General features: G+C 39.9%; 3 protein-coding genes across 5 annotated transcripts in view; 2 read left to right on the forward strand and 1 right to left on the reverse strand.

Annotated features, from left to right (window-relative positions):
* The window catches only part of LOC145442220 (alpha-tocopherol transfer protein-like), a 234018-nt gene that overhangs the window by 205572 nt on the left and 14552 nt on the right, over positions 1 to 13894 (forward strand). The window lies entirely within an intron of this gene.
* On the forward strand, positions 1311 to 8717 carry LOC145442222 (calcyphosin-like protein). The gene is made up of 4 exons (XM_080320132.1): positions 1311 to 1559; positions 1720 to 1912; positions 6069 to 6186; positions 8405 to 8717. The coding sequence occupies exons 1-4, from the start codon at positions 1400 to 1402 to the stop codon at positions 8558 to 8560; spliced, it is 627 nt and encodes a 208-aa protein (XP_080176258.1). The 5' UTR covers positions 1311 to 1399; the 3' UTR covers positions 8561 to 8717.
* Positions 8947 to 13887, reverse strand: LOC145442223 (large ribosomal subunit protein mL62-like). The gene is made up of 6 exons (XM_080320133.1): positions 13557 to 13887; positions 13377 to 13425; positions 12799 to 12858; positions 10501 to 10583; positions 10271 to 10446; positions 8947 to 9242 (listed from the first exon to the last, which is right to left on the reverse strand). The coding sequence occupies exons 1-6, from the start codon at positions 13686 to 13688 to the stop codon at positions 9155 to 9157; spliced, it is 588 nt and encodes a 195-aa protein (XP_080176259.1). The 5' UTR covers positions 13689 to 13887; the 3' UTR covers positions 8947 to 9154.

Raw genomic sequence — 13894 nt, forward strand, 5'->3', positions numbered from 1 at the left:
GTTAATACTGAATATCGAAGACCAATTCCTATCCATGTCTTTCCGATAAAAAATGAACATCACTTCCAAGCGCATTATTGACCAGCGCTTGTCAGGAGCAAAGGCTTGGAAGATTGAAGAGTTTGAAGCCATCCGACAGTTCTTTGGGCCTCTATAGGCTCGCTGTTTCCCGCAACGGCGACGGTCGAAGCCGATTTCTCGAAAATCAGGTGGGAGAAGGGTCTCTGAAGGGCGTCTGTCACTGACTTTTGAGGGCATTTTCCAGGCCAAAGACTTTGTGATGAAAGTATTTGGAAGTTAGATCCAGATCACTGATGATGTCGATGTGTTAGAGGACATGAATACATGATAATAACATACTTCCGGTGAAGTTTTCTAGTAGTATTAGGGATAAAAAACACCTTCATTTCTTATTTTTTGAGAATCTCCAAAAATAAAATTTGAAAACATCCAAAACTAAGCTATTTTTGTTATTTTTGGAGAAATCCAAAAATAAACAGGCCTGATCATGGGCCATAAAATCTGCCATTGACAACATTTGTTAGATAATCCCGTTTGTGCAAAAAAATATCGAGACGATATATTTCGCTTCATCGAAAGGGGCCGTTCACACTTTCATCTGTGTGCCTTGGAGTCAACCTTTATCAAAATACATCAGCCCAAGCTTCGTCTACAGAAGGAGTTCGTGTACCATCTTAAAATATTGAACGCTCTCTAATTTGAGATTTCATTCCATGCTGGTGACGTCATATTTTGTGATACGATTGTTGATGTACAATGTCCTTTCCAATTCACTACTAGTTGCTGACGATTACCCATGACGAATGTCAGCCGAGAATTTTCGGGTTCATTTCATTATGAATATACTATTCAATTGCTCCCAAGACCGGAACCATGCATGGGGTCGCCGAGACATACGTCGTAAAGTCGAGTAGAAGTTGTGAGCAATGAATAATGAAGATATTTCATGGTCATGCCCCGCAGTTATATAGGAACATCATTTTAATAGAGTTCATTTTATTCCGGTGTCCAAATCTGTAACTATTATGGTAGAGGAATTACAATTTATATTGAGTGACAGATTAGAATCATTCAGCAAACTTCTACGCTGTCCAACTAATCCTTGGGCACGTAGCTATAACCGTGTTGCTATCACATTTCACGGCATCTAAAACAATGAAAAGTTACTCGACGCCTATTCATACTACCGTGATCATCTTGCTTGAACAATAGCTAGTATATACATGTGTACAGGCCTACTCGTGTTGAAGTCTACTGCTTATCGTAGTAAAATGGTATCGTATAATAAGAAAATACCTCAGAACATTTGGATCTGATATCAACAATTTTCTTTAGGGGTTGAAATATAATAAGCAGGTCAATTCGCAACTATTAGCCTATGGCCGGAACTCCTCGCCATGATGCGGAAATGGCGAAAATTGCCAACCGGAAACTAGCGAACTCATCAGATCCCGTTGAGAGATTGCGATTACAGTGCTTATCTCGAGGATCAAGTGGAATCAAGGGATTAGGAAGAGTTTTTAAAATCATGGATGACGGTATGATATCGAGACTATTTTCTTTGGACGCGTGATGGGGTCCAGCAGATGATTCATGCTCTGTCGTGGTTGATGACGTTTATGGTTGGCATGTATTGCGAGCCCGGGTTAAACTGCTGTTGCTGGACAGACGATATATTTTGACAACATCATTTTCCAGATGGGAGCCGTTCTCTTGACTTCAGGGAGTTTAAAAAAGGTCTCAGAGACTACGCCATAGATCTGGAGCAGGATGAATTGTTGGACGTGTTTCATGAATTCGACAGGGACAGCTCCGGAACGATAGACTTCGATGAATTTCTCGTGAAACTGCGACCGCCGATGTCAAAGGCGAGAAAAAGTCTTATACAAAGGTGCATTACAATAGAAGGGCATAACCAGGCTATCATATTTAACATACATTTGATGTTGGGTGAACATAAAGCAGTGTTTCTTATCCTTGTCGCCAGCGCCCCCAAAATGGCGATTTGGATTTTGAAGAGGGCGAAAACGCCCAGGGGGACGCTGGGCTCAGATGGCGGTGTGGGGGCGCTGCAGAAAAATGGCGCCGCAGTAGAGGGTGCGATAGGGGCATATGAGTAGCTTATATAGTAGAACAGCAGTTCTATATATCCCTGAGTTCTCAAAGCAAATGAATATTCGACAAAATTAGTCAAATCTCAATATTTTTCGTCGCGCAGGGCAAAAAATAAATGTCCACAATGTTTGCAACATATTTCCATGATTGCAGGGTCTATTGTAATTCATGTAAAATTCCCCGTTAAATGACTCCCGTCACGCTAGCTCGGGTTATTTTCCACAAAATGTTCCGTAGGCCTATAAGTAGTTAATCCCGCAGCACTCAGCGTGTCGAAATAGAAGAAAGAGACACTGTACCACTTTTGAGAGTGAGAGCCATTTGTACATTAAAGATGCCTTGAAGCTTTTTGGTCAAAATGATTAACTAAATATATTTGTATTTGGTAGCTACAAAATTTAATTTTCATAATATTTCTTCATCATATCATGGAATAGAGTATGATACTGTTTAATGTCGTGACCCGGGACATGACATGAACGTTATATTATATAATACGGGTCGCGTTGTTTTGAATACATTCATGGTAAAGTTAATGACTGGTGAAGTAGCCTATACTAAGTCAATGTGAGCAAAGATCTCTATCACTATATCTGAGTTAAATTTTACTATAGTCACAGAAGGCAATAAATGAAAATGTACACCGGGTTCGAACCAGATGATGGTGTGAGCCTGTACCCGATGGTTGTTATAATAACAACAACCTTGATTTGATCTCGAATATAGCACTACAAATATTATAGCGTTAACTAGTCGAGTGCATGGTCCTCGGGCGCGATTCACGCTATCTTCAATAGTGAGAAGCCCCAACTCGAAAAGACCAACCAGAACTCTTACCCATTTGTTTTTACTACCTTCCTTACAATACGGGGGGGGGGGGCCAGACTTGGGCTATTTTCGAAAAGGGGCGCTGCAGGATGAGTGGTTAGAACCACTGACCTAAAGTATAGGCAATTTTGGTATGACGTCAACTGTTTACATATAGGCTAAAATGCTAACGTTTTATTTAGCTTTAACGGTCTGACAAACCTCCCAAAATTAAATTTTTTCCCGGCACACAGCAAGAAAATTACGCAATGCGGGAATAATTTCCCCAAAAATTCCAAACAGCATAGCGATAACCCCCTCCCCATAAAACAAGTAGAATAACACACACCAAACCCCCAAGGTCCGCAAACTTGACCCAAGGCATTACAGAAAAACTCACTCTTGGCGACTTTAACAAAATCAATAGCCTGAAGAAGGGGATCCAGTGAAAATGTAATTTTCGCGGCCTCGCCCGGGCGTTCGTGAAATGGGAAACTATTTCAAATTTAAACGACAGAATTATTAAGGCGATCTATTTACATATTATTTTGGCACCGTCGTGCTTGGCAGGGGGAGTTGAACTCCTCTCCACTGTGACATAGACAGAGGTGGTCAGTAACGAAGTACTCCAGTAGTTTTCCTTTACTTCTGGTACTTACTCAAGTAGATCCTTTTTTCGCTACTTCTACTTTGCAATAATTTTGTGAACTACTTACTTACTTTTCTCTATTTTCAGTTTGTCAAGTAGAAGTAGTTTAATCCCGCAATAAGAGAGATAGCCTAAGGAATTTCGGGGCTGTTTTCACGTAGTACCAACATGTAATTTTCATAAGAATAATGTAATTCCTAGAATTTTCGTTGCGCTTCGCGCACGGTAGATATGGATCGACATATGTTTTAACGAAAGTATCGCTGAATATAATTTAAATACAGGGTTGCGTGGTTCCGTTTACACCGCATTGTCGCCTATATCAAATATTTCATCACAGTATAAGTATGGTCCCCTTAACCACGTTTGAAACTGCCGTTTCGCACTCTAGCAATTATCTATTATACCTAGCAGCCCATGACGTGTCCTAATCTAAAAAAGTGGAATTTGACCTTTTTTTAACGTTAGACCTATTTTAGCAGACCGCCGTTGAAACTTTCTGGACAAAAGACATGAAATATCTCTTCCGCTTTTTAGAAGTAGTATTTGTATTTTTCTAATTATAGTTTCAGTTCTTTTGTCTGGGGAACATACCTGTTGAAGCATAAAAGCAAGTGTCGTAATGGGCCTTATATTTTCCGAAAATATAGCTATGCACTAAATGGCATTTTTACGATTGGCCATATGTTTAATTACCATATACTAATCGCGCATAGTGTTTAAGCCGTATCCGACACAGCTTATCCGTATTGCTCTTGGACTGAACTACGAGCCTTACAATATGGGGGAGGGCGCCATCCCATGATATTCTCTAAAACGGGGTGTTCGAGTGAACAAAAGGATTAGTGTCGCATTTTCATATCAATACTATCATTTACATCCCATGATCTGGACGACAGCTTATTTTGTCAAAAATTGACATCTATCCTGGGATGCATGAATAGAATCAAGCTCACTACACCTTCCACATAGCTCCATTTGCAGCTTTTGACAGTCCATGCGAACGAATTACGATCGTTTTCAGAACCATACTTACTTACTTGAGTAGATTTAAAGTCAGTCAATTCTACTTCTACTTTAAGTAGTTCTTGGCTGCTTACGTAAGAAGTACTTCTACCCCTACTTGAGTATATTTTTTCGTCGCTACTTCTACTTCTACTTGAGTGGCTTTCTTGACTACTTTGACCACCTCTGGTCATAGATAACAGTGAGATGCAACTAACCCATCATATAGCTCTTTGTTATGCAAATCGAAGAGAGTAGAACCACACAGAAATAGTTTATAGTATGTTCTTAAATCACTCCTTCACGTTTTTACGAAATATTTGAGAAAAGTTGCAGAAAAATTGGCTATGAAAAAGAGAGAAAAGTTGCAAAAAGTTGCACTATTAAATCCCCCCAAACACCTTAAAACACCATAGTACATAGATTTTGAGTATCTACGAAGCCTATCGGAAGCTGTACAAAAAAGTTGAAAAAATTGCAAACACTTGCCCCATTGATAGCACATAAACCGTGTATTGCAAAACATCAGGCCTACTGATCCTGCATGAAATACCAAACTATAATCCTGTTGTAAATAATAGTTAGACTCGGATTCCTCCACCACTAGTCTGCTACGGTGATGCTTGATCAAGGAACAGGCTAAATCACTGCTAGCCCATTATCTTCTCGCGCGGTTGTCGAGTTGACGATGCCTGATACAACCGAATAGGGCTGGGTACAATGATTCAAGTACTCGAATCTGAATCGAGGATTAATTTTTATGATTCGAGTCGAGTAGTAAAGGGCGATTTTTTCGACTGCTAAAATTATACGCTCCTCGCCTCTGAAAATTAATTTATTAATGAGAATAATTGTTTCTATACTAATTTTCACTTTTGAAGCCTTGAAACCTTGATTGCCCGTATCGTAGCATACGAAACATCTAGTACAAAGCTACGAACGTTACTGCAAATATCACATTTCCGAAGTCATGATCATCCCAAAACATTGTCACCAAGTGCAATGAAATCGGTATGGTCGAAAAACTACCGAAGTATCTTTAATGTGATGGATAACAGGCATTTTATTCTATGTGGTCGCATAAAGGTATACAATGCATATACTATATACATACATATTTGAACTTTTACATATTACATTCTGTGATGACGTCATAATGAGTGATACTCGATTACTCGACTCGAAGCATATTACGTGATTCAGAATCGAATCACTCAGATACTCGATTTCGCCCAGCCCTACAACAGAAAATACTACTGATTTCCAGACCCTATACGTAGCGGGCTCATTCATATTTCTTTTTTTTTATATCTTCTTTTGTATAGGACAGTATGTAGCAGTATATAACCTTCTTCGTTGCTTCAATAGACACGTCCAAAAACGGTTGTATCAGCTTTGGTGCCGTTGTTATTGGAGTCGAATTTTGAGAGCAAAACCAAGCTATCTCATGGTTTTTTTTTGTTTCATTTAGAGCTTTTAGAAAGCTGGATCGCACAGGCGACGGGCAAATAACGGTGGAAGACCTGTACGGAGTGTACGACGCTTCCCATCACCCAAAATACGTAAGCGGGGAATGGACGGAAGATCAGGTAGGCCTACTGTATAGTAGGCTTATATGAACTTGACATCACGCATTCTTTAGACTCAATAAGCAATTTCATATACATTCGTCATCATACAATGAACTCTGAGTGTACCAAAGATGTCCAATGTAGCCTGTATGAAATTGCTTTATTGTATTTAATTATTACATATGTGCTACACCAGGCCTGGGCAAAGTGCGGCCCGCGGGCCAAATGCGACCCACCGAGCGATTCTGTGCGGCCCGCGAAAGGCTGCTTGAAATTTAAAATATCAAACCTACTTTTTAGTGTTGCTGCGTGGACTAAAACCATACGATGTATAAACTGGACCGGAAATTCGTTTACTATCAAGCCTGTTCATTAACATACCGTGATTACGCAGCTTATACGTACCTCATATGCCTAATCCAGATTAAAACTAAAGTCAATGTAGCAAGTTATGCCGTTAGAATTAAAGTCACAAGAAGTCACCAAACCTTCTTTGGTGCCATTGTCACATTACGCATTACACGGTCTGTGTTTCAAATTGTTACGTGATGAGTTTCCTAATCCATAATTCATGAAACAAATGGATCAATGACCATGATTTCTATGAATATATCACCACCCATGAAATATGTCAAAAAAAGAAAGCCGAAAGTTGAATTTCAAAGATGGCTAATAACTGCAATCCTCGCTAATGAACAAGGCCATTTCGGCAAGCTGCACACTTAATTCTCAGAAACCAGCTATAGGCTATATATATTCTTTAGAACCGTAACTACCGCACGTCAAACCCCCCAATTGCGTGGCGAGCTCGACGGGTGCCCAAAATTATTTCATGAGTGAACATAAATTATAGGGTATATTTTTGAAAATTTATGCAACTTCATTCAATGGTTTTTAGAATGGGCATTTCGGCGTTGGCCAATATCGCGCCACGACGCACCAAGATAAATGAACTTTAGGCCAACACGGGATTCTGAGAAAGCACTGCAATTGCAGCTGCTGATCAACTAAACTAAGTAAAGGGAATAACCTCGACAGCGAGGGAACCTTGGCCGAAAATGACTGCCCTTCTTATGTTGACCGAAAACCACAAAGTCCAATCGTCTATAGGCAATATTTGCCAGTGATGAAATACCAATCGGCAATCGGGGTCGTCTTTTCAGTTTGGTACGCTTCGGCGATTTCAATACCTTCTCACATAGCAGACGTTGGGGGGGTGTCACGAAATAACAACAGCATGTAGCGAAGTAATTATACCAACGGGCCCTCTCGAATATTTCCAAGACAGTACCTCACTCAGCTCTAGAGCTAAAACTGAGTAGGCCACTACTTGGGCTGAAAGAGGTTAAAAATATATAGCAATATATTTGCAATTACCAATAGGCTATTATTGACCGATTGAATAATGAACCATGAAAAAATTCCGCGCTTGGCGCGATTAGGGTATACAAGACATCTCATGCATCTCGATGGGGGCTGGCATTGATAGAGAAACGCGGATAGAGGTTTAAAGAGAGTTCAAAATGTATCATGTTCAACATTGTTTCAAAATATGACGGCAAATAGATATTTTTTTGGGTAATTAATCGTTACTTAGTCATTCCTTAATATCAACACATCCACTGAGCACCAATTCGTGTAATACACTGCTTCCAATTTAGAAAAGAAATCAATACGCTGGATATTCTAAAATTTCTGACTCGGCCCGCCAACATATTTCTGCTCCTGATTTGGCTCGCGGAGAAAAATAATTGCCCACCCCTGTCCTACACAATGCCGCAGTGGCCATGTTTTAAACTACTTTTACTTCAAGAATGTTCAAGCTACACTACTTAGGCTAGTTTTTATAGTTTGTCAAGTAGAAAGTGTTTTTTTTGATGGATTTGCATCACTCTTACGAGTATGCCTATAAGTGCCAATCAAAATCGTGTGATGTTGGCTCTGTACCGAGAAGGCATGATATTATTAGCGCAATCGGTTATCTTGCAATCGTTGCGCAACTTTGAATTAGATCCCGCCGTCGATCGTCAAGGAAAATGCTAGGACGCCTCTTCCCCCATGCTTCTACCTCTTCAGACTACATAAAGATTATTTTTGAGACTTCGTTTACTGTTTCTACTCGAAGTAGGTTGGCGTGTGTAGCGAATCCTTCCTTCGATTTGTAATTATATGGGAATACTCCTACAAGAGTATCAACAATAGCGACTTTGACCACCACTGCGTAACCGTATTTTAGGTATTTCTAAAATTCCTTGAAAATTTCGACACACCGGGAGACCCTGACGGCGTAGTGACATACGACGAATTTATGAATTACTACGCCGGAGTCAGTGCTTCGATTGATAACGACATATATTTTGACATCATGATGCGGAAGGCATGGAAATTATGAACAGATTGTGTTGGACATTTTCATCGCTCATCCTGGATAAGAGCAGATGGACAGCTTTGCAACTCTAGTGCTGAAATTTCTTCAACCATGTAAAATATCGGCAAAAACAATCTTTTGATCCTCACGTGTATTTTAATAAAATATATTACTTAGCGCATTGTTGATTTGTAAATTGCGTGTGAGATGACGAGTGTAGCCGCAATGGAAATTTATTGGGGCAGCAATGAACTGGGTGCCGTAACATACCACCCAAAAACCAACGCCAAAATAAATGTCAGGTGATGGGGTCTCCCGACCCTAGGCCACGACTCGGCTTGCTATCAACCATGCCATCTGATAAAGGTTGTCCTTGCACTCAATCACTGGCGGACACATGAATCAAACGATTCAAACAGAATACCACATCAAGCAGTTATATTTCGTCCATGGAAATTTCGACCCGAATTGAGATTTCTTAAGAAACTCAAACACTGTTGTATCCCATCCGTGCACACAGTAAGCAAGCTGCTTCAGAGAAACCTGCAGCGGTGCAGGATCAAAAGGATTGCGGCCAACGGCATGCCCGATCTATGACAGAGAATATCAAGATCCATTTCAATCGTAGTTGGACTTGTTACGCATCGATTTCGTGTAACCGTGCATTCGTTTCCTTTGCAGTCGCTTTTTCTGAGCAGCGTGGATCCTACAGCAAAACGGAAACACTGATAAGTAGAAAGATTTTTTTTTTGACATGTCAAAAAGTCAAAATTATAGCGTTAGGTCCAGTGGTGGCTTTTGGGGTGGGCGAGGTGGGCGGTCGCCCGGGGCCCCTCCTGGTCGAAGGGGCCCCCCCTATTTGGATTTTGCGATTTTTTCAAGGAGAATGACGAATAAGCATGGAAATTCGTGCACCAAGCAAGAATATGATTCCGTACAGATGTGCCTATGATCATCAAATCACTGCATTTGCTAGAAAAGTCCCGTATCCTGATAATCCTCACGTCTCTGCATGCGGTAGAATTGCTTAGTTTAGATGTAGTCTATCCTTGCACATATGCAATAGACATGGCCGAATCCAGTACCTGGGCAAACCTTTGTGGTGGTGAAAGATAGATAATAATAACCGATGCGGAAGGGGGGTCTGGGGGGCGTAGCGACATAAGAGTAGGACGCATTCATTAGCGCGCGTATTTAATTGTTTGACGCGTTGATAAGCGCGGGTATTTGATTGTTCACAACAGATTAGGGTGTCGCTAATGAACAGCAATTCCGGACTCGTCGACAAGCTTGTCATACGCGTTTAATCGTCAACACGGGGATGTTGTATAATCGCTATTTACGCGTGTACTTTACCCTGAGGAATTGATGCTATATTACTAAATTCGAAAAAAAAATCGAACCCCCCCTTACTTTTAGGCTGGCTACGCGCCTGGGCGGCCGTGACTTAGTACAATTCAGCGCAGGAATAGAAATCAGTGAACCAGTGTCCAAACAGTGGGTACAGATCCGCAAGAATTTACAACAGTCGCACGACCACGTAGAGCCTCATATGTTATTATTGCTTCGCTAAAAGCGGCCACATCATCGACACACCCGATCAACCTTAGGGAATCACAACAAAATCAGGACTCTACGACTCTACCACTATTTTCACTGGCCTCAGTATGTACTTAGGATAAAATATTTTGAGTGATGTTTCCTCAAAAAGGAAATCATTCAATGCCCACTCACTTGTCCATGTTGAGCAATTCATCCTTCAATTCCTCCTTTTTTGGATCACGGGGCCTTTCGACATCCTGTATTATGTCTCGAATTTTTTCCAGACACAGTTTCACATTCTGCATTTGATACCGGCTTTGATCCGAGTTCACGATCAATTCACCGCTTCCGCTAATTCGTTTTCTATACTGAGGTTGAAAGCATTAAATCTCCAAAAAAGAGTCTGCTGCATACGAGCTAACTTTTTCCATTATCTTCGGCCGCAAGTCTACAGGAATCCATTCCGCAGATAGTACATGGAATCTCACTTCAGCTTTACTGCTCGCTGCAAAAACATTAATTTGTATCAATATGCCATATGTTATGTTATATACCAATATATGAAGAATGTACATAGAAAGACATCATCATTAGGGCGATTTTTTTTACATGTCAAAATAAGTCAAAATTTTAGCGTTAGGTCAAAATATTTTTGATCCCTGCATTTCGTTTGTATCGTAGATTTTGCACTGTCGGTGAACTTATCATTTGATATTTTACAGCTTGTAGCCTACTGAATAGGCGTACCGTTGTAGACGGCCCATTGTCTGCTCATTGTAAATCGTAGCGGTCAAATGAAACAAACAGATCGACATGGTGTTATGGTCAACGTACCGCAATATCATAACTTAGGAAAGATGGCTTGGGCATTGCATGGTTCTCATATCAAGAAGAGCATGATGAAAAATTGTGATGTAGACAACATTGTCAGAATGAAGCAACATGCAGTGTAGGGTGTAGGCACAACTTCAGCAGTGTTGTCAGCCAACAACTGCTGCTGTTGAATGTTCTTTTTCCATTCTTGGCAAGCTACTTAGTAAGGAATGACACTACCCGAGAATGTAGGAAAGTATCTTTTGCTGTAATACCACAAATTTGGATTATTTCTACCATAATGCATAATGTAACTACTGGAATTCTTCATAGTGCCAGATTTCGTTAAAATAAAGTTTTTTTCATGTAAAAATTTGTCACTTTTTAAGTCAAAAACGTTTTTTCAGGGCAAACTACTTCGTAATGACAGACAGTTCCAACCAGAAATGAAGATAAGTAGGCTAGTTAAATTAATGTGGAAATACACCTAATTTGCATACGCGAGGTCAAAATTTGGTCGAAATTAAGTTTTTTTTGGTAAAAAAAATCGCCCAACTTATTACCAAGCCTTTTCACGTCATATTATATTACATTATATTAAGGAGCTCCATTCTAGCAACAACTTTATTCGCAAACAGTGGAATTGATGAAAATAGGATGATTGGCAGGTTAAATACAGAACTTTGTAAACCCGAAAACGGTGGCTCTGACAACGATATATGTTTGCATATTTCTATGCTAACTGGCGTAAGGCCTGGGTATGCGTTGTGAGGAATACAAGAGATTCAGCTGCAAAAGCGGACGGTGGAATTTGGTTCATCAGAATAAATCGCGACTCGGGGTTCTGCGGTGGCCGGGGACCTTTTGAGCCAAAACAGATGTAGTGTGTGACATCGAATATTTGATTTACATTGTGCATAACGGTTTCGCATTGGCTTTTTCGCTTCTGTGAAGAATTACTTTTTGATCATTTTTTCCAAAACTTCTGACCTCAGTGTGCACATTTTGCCTTTTTGCAATTTAGTGTCAATATTAGGGCTGGGCACAATGATTCCAGTACTCGAATCTGAATCGAGTATTAATTTTATTGATTCGAGTCGAGTAGCAAAATACGATTTTTTCGAGTACTGAAATTATACGCTCCTCGCAACTGAAAGTTTATTTACTAACAAGAACTATAGTTTTGATACTATTTGCCACTGAGGAAGCCTTGAAACCTAGATAGGCCGTTGATAGGTCGTGTCGCAGCATACTAGGCATAGCACAAAGCTACGAACGTTATTGTAATTAACACATTTTCAAAGTTATGATCATCCCACAAAATTGTTAAGAAGTGCAATGAAATCAGTATGGTCGAGAAGATACCAAAGTATCGTTAATGTGATGGATAACAGGCATTATGTTCTTTTTGGTGGCATAAAAGGTACGTATTTGAACTTCAACATGGTACATTATGTTGTGACATCATAATGAGTGATAATCGAATACTCGACTCGAAGCGTAATACGTGATTCAGAATCGAAGCACTCAGGTACTCGATTTTGCCCAGCCCTAGTCAATATCAGTGACTTATTCTTGGTTCCTAATCACGACTAGAGTGAAACCATAACGTCGCTGTCGGGTGGTTACAATGTGGCCTATGAACATTGAACATACTCGACATATGCTGTCTTGAGGGATTAATGGATGAAAGTATTTCTTCTTAACACTGTAAGCATTTATCAGACATTTGTCAAATATTTTTTTCATTTCCTTAAAATTGCTTCGCGGGCCGGATGAAATCGTCTGGCGGGCCGGATGCGGACCGTGCGTTTGTCACCCCTGGGTTACGTAAAGCGATATACCAATCACGCTCTTGCAACATAGATTTGAAAAAAGTAGGCTGCAGTAACTTTCTGAAGACTTACTTTTGTTAACATGCTGACCACCGGGACCTGAAGCTCTCGAATATTTCACAATTACCTTATCTGGAAAAATGATACGCTGTGTTATCAAGGTAACATACAAAACAATAATTCAACTGAATAACGCATGAAGTTTCGTCACATCAGAATGCCATTTTAATTGATTGAAAATGGATGAATGCACATTAGCAATGAAGACTAATATATTTACCGATACAATACTACTACTACTAACAGCGTCCTTAGATTCATTGATTGCAAGATGACTGACAAATCATGGACCAGAAACAATGACGGGATGAGTGGGGTTCACACTCAAAAGACCTAAATTAAGAAACTGCTGCTTCCTCAATATGTTATACGGTCAGTAAGATACCGCGGTATATAGATCAGGTGATCAGTACTTAACATACTACCTATGACACATGACAGTCGTTTTGCAAATATTTAGCATCACAAAAGCTTCAGGTTTTAAGAAATTATGTCCTGCCTGCCAAGAGAGGATCCCAGCAAAGAACCCAATGGTGTCCTCACACGAATTGTGTTTTAGAAAATATCTAGATGTTTACATAATTTCTTACCAACTGGTATGTGTCCGGAAAACTTTGTCACAGGAGAATCAGAAAACTCCTAAGAATAGAACACCAAAATCAAGAAAACTGAATTGAACACACGGAAGAAAGTTTTTTATCCTATGGTACTTCCTCCAAAAACTAATAACATTCTCGTTTACCTTCGACACAATTCATAAGTAGACTTACTTGGGATATTCCGCCATAATGGTATGAGCTGTTGGGATAAAGATTCTCCAGATTATACACACTCTTATATGATGGAAGCAGAGCCGAGGTCTTGTATGCTCTGGAGTACAAGCACAGCCTCCCAGAAAGCATTTTGGGCTCAACTACACAAATTCTCAGAAGTAGACAGGTAGGCCTATATAGCTGTATTACAATAACAACAAAAGTAGCTCAAGTTGAATGTGGCTTAGCCTAAGATCTTCAAGGCAAAATATGGTTTATAATACTTGTAAGTATATAAAATATAAGAGAGTGAAAGATAATATTTTCATCAAATTATTCCAATAGAATACAAAAGA

This window comes from Botryllus schlosseri, chromosome 7, assembly GCF_051294905.1.
Source record: "Botryllus schlosseri isolate E-star chromosome 7, Bs_hap1, whole genome shotgun sequence".
Lineage (NCBI taxonomy): Eukaryota > Metazoa > Chordata > Ascidiacea > Stolidobranchia > Styelidae > Botryllus > Botryllus schlosseri.

Bases quoted from the DNA above. Each gene is read 5' to 3' on its own strand.
- LOC145442223 (XM_080320133.1), bottom strand. From the start codon at position 13,688: ATGCTTTCTGGGAGGCTGTGCTTGTACTCCAGAGCATACAAGACCTCG. The intron at 10,584-12,798 runs GTAAGTCTTCAG...ATGTTTTTGCAG, and splicing joins TGGTCAGCATGTTAACAAAA to CGAGCAGTAAAGCTGAAGTG. The intron at 10,447-10,500 runs GTTAGCTCGTAT...TTTCAACCTCAG, and splicing joins GGCCGAAGATAATGGAAAAA to TATAGAAAACGAATTAGCGG.
- LOC145442222 (XM_080320132.1), top strand. From the start codon at position 1,400: ATGGCCGGAACTCCTCGCCATGATGCGGAAATGGCGAAAATTGCCAAC. The intron at 1,913-6,068 runs GTGCATTACAAT...TGTTTCATTTAG, and splicing joins AGAAAAAGTCTTATACAAAG to AGCTTTTAGAAAGCTGGATC. The intron at 6,187-8,404 runs GTAGGCCTACTG...ACCGTATTTTAG, and splicing joins GGGAATGGACGGAAGATCAG to GTATTTCTAAAATTCCTTGA.